At 36.7% G+C, this 17,942-nt stretch overlaps 1 protein-coding gene across 4 annotated transcripts in view; it reads right to left on the reverse strand.

Moving 5' to 3' along the window:
- Positions 1-17,942, reverse strand: part of LOC139965639 (uncharacterized) — a 104,243-nt gene that overhangs the window by 76,173 nt on the left and 10,128 nt on the right. For all 4 annotated transcript variants that reach the window (XM_071968229.1, XM_071968230.1, XM_071968231.1 and 1 more), the window contains exons 2-6: positions 13,371-13,526; positions 10,777-10,956; positions 7,035-7,439; positions 5,427-5,675; positions 1,959-2,210 (exon numbers count right to left, since the gene is read on the reverse strand). In XM_071968229.1, the coding sequence (XP_071824330.1) occupies positions 1,959-2,210; positions 5,427-5,675; positions 7,035-7,439; positions 10,777-10,956; positions 13,371-13,526 (1,242 nt within the window). The remainder of the gene's footprint in view (positions 1-1,958; positions 2,211-5,426; positions 5,676-7,034; positions 7,440-10,776; positions 10,957-13,370; positions 13,527-17,942) is intronic.

Raw genomic sequence — 17,942 nt, forward strand, 5'->3', positions numbered from 1 at the left:
CAAAAGAGCAAGGAAATTGTCAATTTAATTACAGTATAAACTGAACATACAGTATAATAAATGATGACATCAACTTAGATTTGGCTGATGTAGAAATGACAAAGTTTGCAAGCTGTTAAACTACTTTAGACAAACTGATGATGCTTTGTTTGTTACTTGTGTGGTTCCACTCTGGAAGAATTGTCCAGGACTATGAGTTCTTAATTAAACATTTGCAGTCCCAGAGTTATCAGTAGGTTCACGGAATTGACCATGGTGCCAAATCTATTTTTAAGGGGTATGGTCTCTGTTACATCTGGACCTACACAAGCTATTACTGGTGGTACTTGATCAAGTGCAGCTTGAAACGTTATAGTTTTTCATTTCATTGGAAAATCACAAAAACTCTAAAATAATTGTTTTCCCTCAAATTCTGCCATCTGTTATTTCTAGTACATAGAGATTAATCAGTTAAATTTCACTCTCAACTAAAAGTAATAGGATTCTTGTACCCTATAAAGTGGATCCACATATCAAAAATGGTAATGTCATTTACAATTCAGAAGAAAGGGTTCAAGGATAAAATATGTAGCGAAGGATTAATGTCAACCATGAGAAGTAATTTCTGATCTAGAAATCTTACAAACAGGTTTGCCAATGTGGTATGAACTGGCATTAAACTTTAGAGGAATGGGGTCATTTTCTCTTTTGCAGGAGCAAAAGTAGTGGCCAAAAATGAGAGATGATATTTATTGTTGTACATTTTGCTCAACTTAATATAGAAAATACCCTTCTGAGCTTATTAGTTATGAAAGACAACTTCTCTTGTTGTCAGAAAAAAATCACTTGTAAATGGTAAATTTTGTACAGGAAATACCTCCTACACTGTTAAAGAATAAAAGGCTCATCTATAATGAGGATCAGAATTCTTTGAAGGAAACAGCTTTAAGTCTGCCCAGAAAAAGAGAAAATATTTCATGTTTTAAAGTTTATATATTTTTAACTTTTTAAACGATTTAAAGTTTATATCCTTTTAACAGATTTTGTCACTGCATAAGTTGAATGAACAAAGATAATTTTCATAGGCATTGATTTTGGTAAACTTTCATCAGTATTTTTACCTTAGTTTTCAGTACACAACGCATGCAGTTCATTAACTTGACCAGTCAAGTTTTATTCTACATAAGAAGGTAAGAAATGACCAATCGACCATCAATACTATCTAATGATTAAAGTTGCTGGTGCAGTGCTCAACCATCAATATTATCTCATGCTTAAAGTAGCAGGTGCAATCCTCAACCCTCAATACTATCTCATGCTAAAAGTAGCTGGTGTAGTCTTCAACCATCAATATTATCTCATGCTTAAAGTAGCTGGTGCAGTCCTCAACCATCAATATTATCTCATGTTTAAAGTAGCAGGTGCAATCCTCAACCCTCAATACTATCTCATGCTAAAAGTAGCTGGTGTAGTCCTCAACCATCAATATTATCTCATGCTTAAAGTAGCTGGTGCAGTCCTCAACCATCAATATTATCTCATGCTTAAAGTAGCAGGTGCAATCCTCAACACTATCTAATGATTAAAGTAGCTGGTGCAGTCCTCAACCATCAATACTATATAACACTTGAAGTAGCCGGTGCAGTCCTCAAACATCAATACTCATGCATAAAGGGGTAGGTCTTTTCATTGCATTGGAAAATCACAAAAACTCTAAAATAATTGTTTTCCCTCAAATTCTGCCATCTGTTATTTCTAGTACATAGAGATTAATCAGTTAAATTTCACTCTCAACTAAAAGTAATAGGATTCTTGTACCCTATAAAGTGGATCCACATATCAAAAATGGTATTGTCGTTTACAAATCAGAAGAATGGGTTCAAGGATAAAATATAAAAAATGATATATTACAGACACTAAATGATACAAAGTCGGTTATTACATCACTAAATTAATCTTAAATCTCCTTGCATGCTCACCTTCAATAATGATGATGTTAAATGAACATTCGGCTGTATTTCCTGATGGATCTATAAACACATATGTTACTTGTGTGGTTCCACTCTGGAAGAATTGTCCAGGAGTATGAGTTCTTGATTGGAGATTTACAGTCCCAGAGTTATCAGTAGCAGTAGGTTCACGGAATTGGACCGTGGTGCCAAATCCATTCAGAGGTATGGTCTCTGTTACATCTAGTCCTACACAAGCTATCACTGGTAATACATCGTCAACTGAAGATTTAAAATTTGAGATTTTGAATCAAATTGGCAATTCAACTTTGAAACTACATTTGCCAAGAGCATATATTTACACAAAGCGCTATGTGTAATATTACATCAAGAATTTGATTCAAATTGACTTCAAAAGAGCAAGGAAATTGTCAATTTAATTACAGTATAAACTGAACATACAGTATAATAAATGATGACATCAACTTAGATTTGGCTGATGTAGAAATGACAAAGTTTGCAAGCTGTTAAACTACTTTAGACAAACTGATGATGCTTTGTTTGTTACTTGTGTGGTTCCACTCTGGAAGAATTGTCCAGGACTATGAGTTCTTAATTAAACATTTGCAGTCCCAGAGTTATCAGTAGGTTCACGGAATTGACCATGGTGCCAAATCTATTTTTAAGGGGTATGGTCTCTGTTACATCTGGACCTACACAAGCTATTACTGGTGGTACTTGATCAAGTGCAGCTTGAAACGTTATAGTTTTTCATTTCATTGGAAAATCACAAAAACTCTAAAATAATTGTTTTCCCTCAAATTCTGCCATCTGTTATTTCTAGTACATAGAGATTAATCAGTTAAATTTCACTCTCAACTAAAAGTAATAGGATTCTTGTACCCTATAAAGTGGATCCACATATCAAAAATGGTAATGTCATTTACAATTCAGAAGAAAGGGTTCAAGGATAAAATATGTAGCGAAGGATTAATGTCAACCATGAGAAGTAATTTCTGATCTAGAAATCTTACAAACAGGTTTGCCAATGTGGTATGAACTGGCATTAAACTTTAGAGGAATGGGGTCATTTTCTCTTTTGCAGGAGCAAAAGTAGTGGCCAAAAATGAGAGATGATATTTATTGTTGTACATTTTGCTCAACTTAATATAGAAAATACCCTTCTGAGCTTATTAGTTATGAAAGACAACTTCTCTTGTTGTCAGAAAAAAATCACTTGTAAATGGTAAATTTTGTACAGGAAATACCTCCTACACTGTTAAAGAATAAAAGGCTCATCTATAATGAGGATCAGAATTCTTTGAAGGAAACAGCTTTAAGTCTGCCCAGAAAAAGAGAAAATATTTCATGTTTTAAAGTTTATATATTTTTAACTTTTTAAACGATTTAAAGTTTATATCCTTTTAACAGATTTTGTCACTGCATAAGTTGAATGAACAAAGATAATTTTCATAGGCATTGATTTTGGTAAACTTTCATCAGTATTTTTACCTTAGTTTTCAGTACACAACGCATGCAGTTCATTAACTTGACCAGTCAAGTTTTATTCTACATAAGAAGGTAAGAAATGACCAACGTGCATGTTGAAATTTTCAAATGTGCTGTACATGCGATCTGTAATGGAAAATTGTCCAAGACATAACAGTATTTTCAAGCATCAAATCATAACTTCCCAGTTAATGCTAATGGGGAGACACCTTCAAAAGTGTGTTACTTTGATGAATTGTAATCTCATGTTTGAATTAACCTATTTAGTTGGTTTATTGAGATTGCCAAATATTGGCCCAACAAAATATACAATTTGTCTGCGTTATGGTTCTTGCAATGCTGACTTCAAATGACCTTTGAACCCTACCAAAATTATAGGAACCTTCTACTCATTGTAGGGAAGGCCACATATCAAATACATATTCACAAAATTTCACAAATATTGTGTTTACAATGTTTATCCAGGTTTAAACCTCTGTTGATTACAGATGACTTTTGACCTCCACCAACATTTAAGGTCATATGAACTATGCAAACTTTCAAAGGGATATTCAGATGGCTCAAGTTTGTTATCTAACAAAATTGCTGGAATTGTTTGGAATATTTAAGTCAAAGCTACGCCTGATAACATTTGTGTCATGGATATACAACTGTTAACTTTAAAATAGTGACAACTTTTGATATATATTTTGCACCAACAGGTTGAATGTCAACATGGCAATTAAGCTGAATATGTCTTTGCTTTTCATTTAAAATGTACAAATCATTACCAACTGAAAATAAAGTTCTTACAAACAAGTTTAAACTGACAAAAGTCAACATGAAGAGATCCTTGACAACAAAGCAAATATTCCAAATGTATCACATTTCAATGGTAAATCATGAAAAAATCATATCACAGGAAAGTAAATCTTTAGTGAACATGATGACATCACAGACCACTGGTTGTAATTTGTTTCCTGGAGTTATGGGTTTATCTGTTAAAAACAGTTTATATTCAAGCAACCATACCAAGAGTTGAGAACATAATTGAGATATGGTTTTCAAGTAACAGTGTAAAATTTGTAAAGTTTTGTCTTTAATATTGAAATCACATTGTCCTATAAGAATGTCAGACTGGCCAATTGCTGATCTCGACCTCTGACTCCCAGGAAAGTCAATAGGATCATAACCTCACTATATAGGGAAGGAACATGCCAAGTATTAAATCTGTCAACAATTATCTTTCTTGAAATAGAGTTTCTACAAGGTAGAGCATTACATATGCACACACATGCAGTACAAGAACACATACACTTTACTACATACTAGGTTACTTGCCCATCTCAGGTAATTAAGTCTTGATCGATCGAAAGGGGTACAGCACCTTTCTGAAGTATATATGCCATACAACAGGGCAGCAACAGTCCTTCTTAGGGAGTTGCAGCATGTTTTATTATGAAATGGTAATTAGTTTCCTTATGCATGTGAATTCAGCCATGCACAATTTTCACAAAGTTCTATCAATGTCACAATCAACCCGATAAGTATACACAAAAACTTATACATGTTTATCATAGAAGCAGTCTGCACATTATAAGGAATTTTCTGGCAGGAAGATTAAATGATGACCGTTAACATGTACTTGGTATTTGTACCAGACAGTCACCTCTAGCTTCTCAGGTATCAAGTTTCCTCTACAATCAATGTGTGGTTCTGGGAATATAAGGTTTGAATTAGGGAGCCACATCAGCTGCACTGGCTACTGGTTATATGAAATGCTTGTAACTAAATTCATTCATAACAAGAATCAAATTTATATTTATTTTTTCAAAACTCTTCATTATATCACAAAATCTTTCTCATTAGTTGATAATTTCCACCTTCTTTGACCTCACTGTTAAACTTTAACAGCCATAAAATTAAAGTATAATCATAAACTTCACCAATGTTTAAAACTTTTTATTCCTGTCACTCCAATAAGAAGAATGATGTAGTAAAACAATTTACCTTCAACGACAACAATGTTAAAACTACATGTTGCCATATTTCCGCTGTCATCCCGAAATATATAAGTAACTTCAGTTGATCCCACTAAGAAGAAATCTCCTGATGATGCCGAGCTAGTGACCAAACTAGCAGTTCCAATCGCATCGAAGGCAGTTGGTTCTGAGAACACCACAACCGTTCCCAAACTGCCTAAAATAGCATCTCTGGTTTGGGTGCCTGGGCAGCTGATGATTGGAGGATCATTGTCAACTAGCGCATCATGAAAGAAAAGATAAACACATGGTTACAGGTACTTAGTCACTGGTCTCATTTTTTATTGGTCCATCCTTTAGATTTTTTCATTCAGCTCAATTGAGACATCAAATCACAACAATTATGTATGTAGACTTCATGACTCTGAGATCACCATGATGACAGGTACTTAGTTACTGTTCTAATTTATTTGTCCATCATTTAGATTTGTTGTTTAGCTCAGTTGAGATATCAAATCTAACAATTATGTATGTAGACTTCATCACTCTGAGATCACCATGGTAACTGCTTATACCCACCGTCCTCAACCTTGATTTCAGTAATTCCTAAGGGGTGATTGAAAAAGTTGGTGGGTCTTTAAGGGGTCACAGAAAATTTGAGCCTGTAAAGGCTAAACAGGTCCGAAAATATTGTCAGAATAACAATAAGAGTATCAAGAAAACCAGAATATATACCTTGGATCAAAAGCATTGCCATTTGGAAGACATTATAAGGCATATTTAGGGGGATGGGGTGGGGATGGGGTGGGGATGGGGTGGGGATGGGGGAGGTGGGAGGGAGGCAGCACGGTTACTAGAACACAATGAATGCTTCAAGGTCATGACCATACAGTTATATTTCAAGAGCATTAATACATATTGGGCGTAATTGTTACACCTTCTATTATAAATTTTATAGTGGGCCTGTATGTTCCACTTAAATTTGCTATGCTATGAATGCCTACATTAGAAGGGGAAAAAATCACTCTCAAAGTTTAAATCACTTATCAGGTGAATTTGCTGCTCAAAATTTACGTGTCATAACTGAACGGATAACTGAAGGTTAAAATACCAAGAATTCTTGCTTTTCTGCAAAAGGAACTTCTGCATAATGTTGCTAACTTTAATTGTTGGTCAGAAGTTCTGGTTAATGATTCACTACATGCTTCGGAAGATCCGTCATGCAATTTGCATTTGAGATATCTGTGATATAACTTTGTTCAATCTTACAAGAACCTAATATCTGAAGGCTCCCATAGTGAGATACTATGTTTACAAGAGTATTTCATATCTTGGCCTCTGGTGACCTCAAAATTGACTCCTACAGAAAACAATTGAGATATTGTAGTCCTTGTAAGGAAACCACATGTCAAGCATGACATGAGTGGAAATGAAAAGCTAGTAGTCAAGTATAAGAGGCCAAATCATATACACCACCTATGAGAGTCAACAAAGCTACAGCATACTTGAGTAGTTAACTTGTTTACCAGCTTTTCATAAGCTTCGACCTCATCCCAAACAACAACTGCAATCCCTTCATCAAGGGATCAAACAGGATGAGAAATCTGCAATAAATAATATAAATAAGAATATGTACCCTGAGCCTGCCAAGTTAGCCTGAAACCACTGCCAACTATATTTCTGTCTGTATTGAAGTAAATCCATGCAGAATCTCCAGGGATGGAGAAAGGATCTGGTCTAGAGGGTTGCGCTTGATTGCGTAATCTGTTATCAAAGAAGTATACCAGATTGCCACCACTACCAGAAGGGCCGAGGGTACGAATCTCAATGTCAGTATTGTCAAATTCAAGACCAGCTCCAACAAATAGGTCATCCTTCAATTCTTCTACATCAAAAATGCCGTCAAATGAGAATTGAATCTCTAATGCTCCAGGAATGAAGAGGAGGTAAACATCTCCCCTCCTGTCTTCATAGTTGTTAGGATAGTTTATTGAAGTGAAAAAGTTCTGGCTACAACCATAGCAAGTTTGCAGTGAAGTAACTGTGGAGAATCAAAGAAAACCAAACTTAAAAAAAGACAAAATTTGAAACCTGAGTAGAAAGTGGTAAGGTGTTAAAGCATCATGATGCTTTAACACCTTACCACTTTCTACTCAGGTTTCAGTTCAATCCAGAAAATGTCTTCCACTATCACACTGTCAGAGGGGCCAAATACCTTGATTCACAAAGCAAACACACATTAGGAGTAAAGTGTTTTAGTGGTATATCCATCACTTGCAAATTAATTTACCAAAAATTACAACAATTCTTTTGAAATCTTCTCCAGTCTTTTTTCTCGAAACACTATTGAATTTGGCATGGATCTCTAAAAGTCAGTCTACTTGTTCTTTTAATAATTTCATCAATGTCACAAAACAAAAAGTTACTGAAATGATGACAATTGCTAAATTCAACCAGCTGAATTCAATTAACTTTGTATAACAAACAATAATTTCCCTGTCCCTTCAAATTTCTTAAACAGTGAAGTTGAAGTGAACTAGCAGAGTTGTAATTAATCTGCAAAATTCAAGCTGATGGTTCCACAGCTCCATTAGCATTTAAGGCCGGTGATCCAATCAGTGTTTTGAGGACTGAGAGTGCTTTTACACTAGATACGGATCTGATCTCCTCCTCAGAATCAGATCTTGTGCTCGAGATCAAGGTTGTAGTGTAAATGCAGATCAGATCAGGATCTGATACTCAGATTTTCATCTTGGCAATGGGGGGTCGATCAGACCCCGAGCACGAGATCAAGCTTGTAGTGTGAATGCTCAACAATGAACGTTCCAAGCCTACAAACGTCCATCTTGATGTTGGAGTCGAGATGTAGCATGTTTAGGCTAGGCCTAGCTTTCTTTCTGCAGTCAAGTACAGTACATGTAACATGCTGATTGGATTGTTTACAGTACAATACAACACAAGAGTCTAGATATTAAGATAACACAACCCACATATACAGTACTGTATGTGTTTGTATTAACATTAGTTCAGCATCAGAAAAGTATTATGCATTAAGTGCGCATGCTCGTGAGCTGCTCTCTCGCAATACTTCTGGAAACCACTTCCGCTAAAGCACTCACTGTGCACAGGGATGATTAGAGTACGAGCTAAGTGTAATGTGCCCAGATCAAGGCATGTTATGGTTCACTGATCATGCAACGTAAAAGTATCTTGAAATGACAGCAAGTATTCTAACCCCTTTCTACAGTCAGCAAAAATACATACAAATCACCTTGATAGTTATAAGGTATCAGAGGTACACATGACATAAAATGCTTCATACAGAAATGACACAAATAGTGAAGCCTTGCATCTAATGATAACCATTTTAGTCAACAAACCAGTGTAACTGATTTCCTGCCTATGAATCTTATCTGTCTAAGAAGAATATCTTCACATGATTCAACCTCATGGGCTCATCATTCAGGAAGGACTATCTTTTCTTGTTTCCCCGCCCCCCCCTCCCTTCAACTCCCTTTGTCCCCCTGTCACTCCTCTTCTCGTAGCTCCCCTCCACCCTTTTTTTCTCCACACCTATTTGTCTTTGTCCATCTCTAGTTTATCCCCTACCCACTTCTCTTAACCATCTCTTTGTCCCGCTACAGTCTCCTAGCTCTCCTCTTCCCCTGTTGGTTTCTTTCTTCTCTCCATCCCTTCTTTACTAATCTTCTTACATTTATCTCTTTGTGTTCACCCTGCTCATTAACCTGTCTGTATTCTGTGCATGTACTTGTTCCTTCTGTTACTGTTACTTGTCATTTGGCCTCTGAAGTATAGCCTGCTGTGATCAACATCAGGCCAACTTACTTTTACACAAGATTATCTTTCTTTGGAACAGTATATAATATTTACTGTAAGTACTCCCAAAGAAGCCAACTCTGAGGTCTTTCAAGCATAATAAATAATTCTCGTGCCTTGCCATGTGGTTTGTGATTTATAAGCATCCAGCTCTGTCTACAGCTGAAGGTGTGAACTCCAGTACAAACTTTCTGCTGAAAACCTGACCTGTGGCCCATATATCGGGAATTCAAGATTTTCAGTTTCAGTTCTGTAAGGAGCACTTTCATAGCATGATTACTCTTCAACACTGTAGTAGCATAACAATTCTAGACTAAACTTAATATCAGTAAATGCTGCTTTATCATGCAAAAATGTCTTGTCTACAGCCAACTATTAGCACACATTAACAAACTAGTGACAAACATTGAAATCTATAGAGAATCTATAGATGCATATCAGTTTCTTGTACACAAAATCTTCATAAGCTTTATACTGTATTTGACGAAGAACAACGTCTGCAAATTTCAAATTTGCAAATTTGTAAGTTATCAGCACTCAGTCCCTGATACCTATGAGCTATACAAGCTCAAAACAAAACAACAGTCAAAATATAAAAAGAAAACCAAACTGATCATGTACGCATATGGAACCAACCTGGGAGCCTATTAGAATGCTTGGGTTTAGGGGCTTGGGGATACCGTATAGGCTCTCATTGACAGTTAAACAAAGCCATTATTAATACGCATTCACACTAGTAGAATCAATGGTACCTTGCATGTACCTGTAGGCAATGGCTTGTGACATAAAGGTCCAGGGTTTGGTTGCTACCTTCACCTGATGAGTATCACAACGACATAACCGGTTGTGAAGTGAAGTCTGTCTGGTGACTTGTTCTTTATTTATTCAATATCTGTCATATACCACTAATTATGACACATTCATTATAGATCTATGTTAAATTATATATTTATAACACATCTTTAATGAATGTGTTGTGGTATGACGTATTAAATAATAAACACCAGAAAAATTTCAACTTCACTGATATACAAAATGTATAGGCCTACAGATAACAAACTTTAAAGGGTGTGAAGACTTGCGCAAAAACAAACGTCTAATGCCGGTAATTTGACCTAGTTTCAAATGAGGTGTAACAGAAGTGTTAAACACCACCATCGATCCCAGAAAATACACACACAGCTTGCTACCGTCGGTAATTAGACACTAGCGTACAGTCAGTACGTAAAGCTGCGGTCAATACCCACAGTACAGTATACAAACCATACAGCGATGGACATCTCAGGTCCAGCTAAAGATAACAATTAAGGTATCACGTTTCATTTCTGTCTGCATTTTGTAGCCACACAAACAAAACTTCACTTGCAAGCAACAGAAAGCTAACTTTTTCAGATGGCCGCACCCGGTTTGGGGCGAGTCTTCAATGCCTTTAAGCACATTAATTTAGGCTTAATACATATTGAAAGGTTTGAGGCAGCTATAATTGGTGTTTAATAATATCAACTGATAATCCCATCTCTAGATATTTGATTGACTTTTACCTGAAATCTGTGGAGCAATCGGTGTTGAACACTGCCTGCCAATCTGAAAAAATCCATCTTCAGAAACACCACAGTTGCACACAAAGTCACCTCCCGATGTACTGAAGCAAGGTTGGCCAAAACGCACCAGATATTCGTTGCCACATTGTAATTGCTGACTTGTACTGCAGGGTGCAATACCTGTTAAGTAAAATGATCACACAAAAGTAAACATAGTTAATCTGAGTTTTAGTTTAACTTCAAATGTTTTAAAATATAACCTGCCATTCCTTTTATACCTCTAACTATAATAAATACATTGGTTTGGCAAGCTCTTGAATGTCATGCAACCAGTTAAAGTGTGTTAAGGCCCTGACACATCTCACCGGATTGCACTAACACACAAGAGTACGCACGAAAAAACAGTCATCAGGCTATTTCCGTTGGCAAAAGTTGTCGGGCATGCATCTGGATGTTGCAACGTACCGGAAGTTTAACGGTGAAAACGGATTACAAACGTACAAGGGACGGACAGCAACAAACAAACAACTGATGAACAACAGAATAATAACGAACAGACTAACGAACATCAACGGATAGTAGTAACAAAATTACAACGGACAATTAACGGACAAAGAACATACCAAACGTAGGACTACGAGAAAAGTAACGGACATACCGGACTAGTAACAGAGAAGAAAGGGTATATAACCTGGGCCAACCGAACCGCATATTGCTGCACTGGGACCCTGATGCAAGATGTCTCAGTGTGATGGCTAATTTCCTTCCAGGTTCAATCGGTGCCCTGAAGAACGTGTACTGCTTTGTCATACCTGGGCCCACCCGCTGCAGCATCTCGTCAAGCATTTCAGGGGGCATCCTCATGAAGTTGATGAAAGATTTTTAGTCTTCCATTCGAAACTCCTGCATTTGTTGGTCATGAAGACCAAACTGCCTTCTTCTATGTGGACCTAGCAAGGCCCTAGACCAGCATTTACGCCGAGCACGTCTCTTCCTTCTCTTCTTGATTTGTTCATAGTTCTTGATGTTGGCTTCAATGATAAGCATCTGTGCTTGTAAAACTGACACTGTGGTCTGAAGCTGGAATCTATCTGAAGGGTCCATGATGTAGGTGTTGACGGTAGAGGTTATAGGAGCAAAATGAGGCGTTGGAGTGGACAAGATGGAAGTACGCTGCATCTTTGTTCTATGTCCGTCTGTTATACTTTATCTGGCCTGAGTTCTTCCGTTTCTTCCGTGTAACGTACGTTACCTATCTGTTCATCGTCAGTTCTATTCCTTTACACTTACCGTTATTTCTATGTTAGCGTCCCTCGAATATACGGTATAGGTACTGCATTTCTACGTTTCATCTGTTCTTTGTCTGTTAATGATCCGGAGAGCAATAGCAATAACCAGAGACGAACGGAGAAATACAGTATGACAAACGCATACAGAACGAACAAAACGCATGAGAAACTGATAAAACGGAAGCTTAACGGATTAGTAACAAATAAATAACGGAGACAATTTTCGGTGGATGTCCCTTCCAAGTTTTGTGCATGTTCAAAATCGACGCCAGACAAACCGGACCTTCCCGTTAATGAAACATAGACGGACAAGAGGAGAACCACAGACTAAATGGATACTAACGTACATCAACGGGATGCCATTCTTTGTCTTCGTCCCCTCTCCGTTATTGCAATCCGGTGAGATGTGACAGGGCCTTAAGAATTCACCGTTAGGAAAAGCCAAATCATCTAAATGTTAATAGGCCAAATAACCATGTACTGTAGTTTAGAAGATAAACACAGTTTTTCCATGTGTATGTTCTCATGAAGCTTAATTTGGGTATAGTTACCTCGAGACGCACAAGCTTCACATCTAAAATCATCAAAACTGAGCGGTTTCTTCTTTCTAATGAATGTGCATGCTTTTTCTGATTTGTTTGTTGATAGATAGATAGATAGATAGACAGACAGACAGACAGACAGACAGACAGACAGACAGACAGACAGACAGACAGACAGACAGATAGATAGATATTTATTTCGTCCATAAGATATGGAAATTTGTCGCCCTGCAGCAAAATACATAAAAATTAAAGTTATAAAGATACATACAGAATACAGTAAAATATTAGTATAAACAAAACACAGAGAAGTTGAATGAAAAGGTAAGAATATCAACAACAACAATATCATTGCATGTGGATATAATGGTTTCCAAATTTTTTTTTTTTTTTTTTTTGTCATGGCAAAGATGTTGAAGCTGGTGTCTTAACCTGCCTCAGTTCTGAAGAAAGGGAGGAGTATTCACTGTCATCCATCAGATGGGGCTGTTAAGAGGCAGTTCCAAGAGCAGCAATGAAAGCAACAATGACACATCTATCTCAAGGTAGGGTTTTGAATGAGATATTATTAAATAGGCTATCTAAACCTTGATATTCACTTACCTGAACTATTAAACTCACTTAACAAGTGTTGGACACATTGCATGTGGATATATTTTTCCTATCATTTACTTGGCCCATGTTCAGGAAATTGCTCAGAAATCTTAAAACTATTTTAGAACATTTGTCAAAACTGCCAATACTTGAAAAGCAAGTCACATACCTTGGTTAAAGACCTCCTGACAGGGTCCATCAGCATCGAAAACTACAGAAACTCCTAGACAAATGGCACGTGCCAATTCACAAATGTTTGGATAAGTCACACCATTGGATCCACACACTTGGATTCCAGGAGGACATGTGAAAGTGCAAGCAGAACCTGTGCAAAAAGGAACAATGTCAAATTCTTTTTAGAACCAGAATCAGTAATAGAGATTAGGCTAACCTTCAGCTTGAAAATGATTTAGCATTGGTTGAAACTTCATCCATGTAGTTAAAGAATGAAACTGACTGCTTAGCAATTAACAAGATTAACAGAAGTTACCCAGCTAGCATGAGAATACAACATTTAAGGCAGTTAGCTGGTTTTAGTTGTGTATCAATTTTTTGTAAATGATCATATCCTCATTTTGGGCAACAAAATTAATTGCGTCTCTCACAGTCTCAAGTGAGGTAACATCAAAGAACAATCAAGAGAAAAGGTGTTTTCATGGAATAGGGCTTTTGTTGCTGCAATCTATCTAGAGAGCATGCATTTGAAGCAATTTCAATCACAATATAGGATGTGCATTTTTTGCATGTTAAAGATCGATAACGACTACCTCATGTTACGGTCACATTTTCTTTTAAATTTCAGGGAATTGTGGATACAGTAGCTTATCCATGGAATGTCCTATCAAATACCCAAGTTACATCAACTCTCTTGTTTGAGGGCAAACAGAAAGAATTTTGTTGGTTTTTTAACAGTTTTTGGTAACACCCTAAACATTTTTAAAATGCAAAGTACTAGAATTTCCTCATTCATGCAGATATCCTTATATAAACTTGAAATGAAAATCCAATTGCAGATTGTCTGCCATTTAAACAAACCCAGTAAAAAATTTGTGTCAAACTTCCAAATTGGGAAAATTTAATGGAATGAAATTAAATAATTATATTAAATTATTAATTAAAAACAGGGGAAGTTGAATATCTACCGGAGTTTGTATTAATGCTAGCCACACTGTATGCTCCTCTGCACAAATTCATGAATAAACACACCGTGTACAAGCAAAATTTTTCTTCACAACAGGCAATAATTTTTGATGCAAATATGACTATGACTAAACAAATATCTAGCCTCTGTCAATCAACACATTTCCAGTTAAGAAACATCCGGAGAATAAAGAGATATCTTGATAAAGAAACTCTCCATCATGTCGTCAGGGCTTTAGTCATCTCTCGTCTCGACTATGGAAATCTTCTTCTTTTTGGTGCTACGGAACATGAATTGGACAGAGTTCAGAGATTGCAGAACAATGCTGCCCGGTTGGTATGCTCCATATCCAAGAGAGATCACATTACTCCAACACTTAAAGAACTCCACTGGCTGCCAATAAGGGAAAGGATTCAGTTTAAACTCTGTCTTTTTGTCTTTAAATCCATGAACAATACTGCACCTGTTTATTTATCCAATCTACTGTCACCTTATACTCCTCGAAGAACTCTCCGCTCTACTCATGACATAACCCGCTTGAATGTTCCTAGAACGAACAAGGTCTTGGGTCAGAAATCGTTCAGTGTAGCCGGTCCACAGTCATGGAACAATCTCCCTCGTACTATCAGAGAAACTGACAATATCTCTCAATTCCGTAGTAATCTTAAGACTCACCTATTTCCATGCTAAGTTGTGTCTGTGTCACAAGCGCTATGATCTAGATGGAATAGCGCTATATAAATATTAATTGTTATGTTATGTTAAGTAGTGCTGGCCATTAGAGCACTTGTGTTTACAATCATACGATGGCTGGTCAATTAATTAGGTGCGCTCAAATGATGAATCCAAATGGCAGTACTTGGGGTAGTTTATGCTATCAAGTAAAAATTTATTAATGCTCAAGTGAATTTGAGGAAGTCAGTTTTTCTAAAAGCAGACTTGACCGTCATGAGAGCACTTGGAATGAAAATGTAATTTCTGAGTAATTAAACTTTACTTTATAGGAAAGCAACTATGTACTAGGATCCCCCTCAGAGGCCTAACAATGGGTAGCCAAAGTCATTTTAAGACCATATTTTGCATAAACATGTACTAAATTAAGTTTCCTATTAAAATCAAAGGTGTTCTTAACTTCTTATATTGTAGACTGCCTAACACAGCTCTAAAGCAGAATGGTAGACATATTGAGTATAATAGACTCTAAAAGTAAGATATAGAAGATAAATCCTATTGTCTATAGGTGGTCAGTCCATCGTTGTGATGCCTATACCTTTGCATGGCAGGTAAAGGGAGATGTATGTATCTGTGTAATTCAAGCTAACGTAAGACTAGAACTATGCTGAGTGCTACCCTTTGTATATTAAAGCTTAAGTGTAAACATAATTATATTAATATTGATATCTTTAAGTAGCAACATCCAATGAACCATGTTACCAGAACACATGTATTAAGTAACAACATCCAATGAACCATGTTACCAGAACACATGTACACAATTTTACCTTTCCACCAAAGTTCACAAACCCCCATCTGAGAGTGCCAAATTTATCGGCAGACCTATCATAGATCTTGGGTTATATTGGACTCGCACAACAACCTCAGAGTTCCTTGATTCCCTTCTCGAATCCCCTTGAGTCATCAACAACCAACCTTGCAATGGTGGATGTTATAACTATTCATATCATTCACCTCATAGTAGATGATAATATCAAACCATCTGAAAATATCCTTTGAGCACCATTGGACATTGTTGGAATTGTATTCATACCAATATATCCCATAATGAGGCGTTTCAGCATGCATTTTTAAATGCTTTTTGACATACAGGTAGCAGGGCAAATCCTCTTCTGTAACTCAGCTCCTAGAACTTGTCATTAAACAGAACTGGTATAACATGATGCTTTTTGCCCAAAAACGGTAGTAGTTGCAATGAGATCTGAAGCTTCACCTGAAATTGTTGACATAATTTTCCATGAACTGGAAAAGCAAATCAAATCTCTCGCTGATAATATCCTTACTTGGTTATGATACAGAGATAATTATATCTTAATCTGTTTTTTTATCCTTACTATACCAATGAACTGGATTAATTTGTGAAAGTTATCAGCACTTTTCAACCTACCCTTCAATTTGCAGCTGGATGTACTCTCTTACCCAAGTCTCACACCTAGACATTTCTAATCTATACAAAGGGATATACTCATTTCCCTGAATCAAGATACCTTGATTATAAAACTATATACATTCAAACCCCCCTGTAAGCTGTTTCAAAGGTTTCATCAACTTGAAATGCTACAATTAACACTTACCTCTGTGTAACAAAGTTCTGTAATACAAAAGTTCACTTCATTCCGGAAAATCTCCTCAATCGACATACAGAATCATCTATATCAACGGTGCCACCCAAGTCCATTCTCTGCTGGAACAAGGCACTTAGCCGTGTCGCCACCATTGGTCCTTAAATTCACACGAACATACAACCCACAGTTATCAGACCTGTTCAAAAGCTAACAAGCAGTCAGGTTCTCTTGCCCTTTTCAAAATTTCTACTTTTAGGTGTTGAGCACTCTCTTGTTGATTTGGTGTATATTGCTAATTTGTTTTGCGAATGGTGAAATGGGGTTGGTTCTGTGCTTTCAATGGGTTTGCATGGCTGTACTGTAGTGGTGATGGAAGAGTGCATTCTCCTACCTCAGTATATGAGGATCAAGAACTCATACTAAATTAAACCTCGTTAGCAAAACATTTCAAAGTAATTGTAGCAAGTTTAATTTCACAGAACTTTGAAATGTCTCACAAAATTTGAATACCACTGGCAACACTTGGTACCTAATTACCTTTGCCATCAGAAGTTTGGTCCAAGTAAATCTTTTACTAATTGAACAATATAAAACAATATGAGCTAGGAAATAAGAAATTATGCTAGGTTTAATTTGCCATATGTCATGCATCTATGGAGATACTTCTGAATGGTATATTTGGCGGGATGGATGCATGGTGCCTTGACATGCTTTCAATAGGCACTGACAGTGCTCTACGTATGTACATATACATAGCTGCACAAACATCAGCCAGTGTAGTTGCTGAACACTCTTTCAGAATTACACTAATATTGTCTTCACAGTGTCATTGGAAAAATGGCTGGAATTAATACAGTGGAAGAAGGAAACATCAATTTTGATTCTGATGCGGGGGTTTAACTGTGATATTTCTCAAAAAGGATAGTTTTTAACTGTTTTTTTGAGATCCGTCTTACTGGATGGAGAAATAGGTGCCTCTTGTTTGGCTATGAGATTGTTCCACAGTCGTGGGGCCATCACGGAGAAAGCTCGCCCGCCAAAGTTAGTTGAATGAAATGATGGCTCCGTAAGCAAATATTTATTTTGGGACCTCAGCGATCTTGGTGGAATGTAACGATGGACTAATTCTGCTAAGTACAATGGAGCTTCCCCGTTGAGTGCCATAAAGGTGAGATACAAAATTTTAAAATCTATTCTTGCACGTACAGGTAACCAGTGAAGTTCACGAAGTACAGGTGTTATATGGGCTCGCTTGGGAGTTTTCACAACAAGGCGAGCAGCATTGTTTTGAAGCATTTGT

Source organism: Apostichopus japonicus, chromosome 3 (assembly GCF_037975245.1).
Source record: "Apostichopus japonicus isolate 1M-3 chromosome 3, ASM3797524v1, whole genome shotgun sequence".
NCBI classification, from domain to species: domain Eukaryota; kingdom Metazoa; phylum Echinodermata; class Holothuroidea; order Aspidochirotida; family Stichopodidae; genus Apostichopus; species Apostichopus japonicus.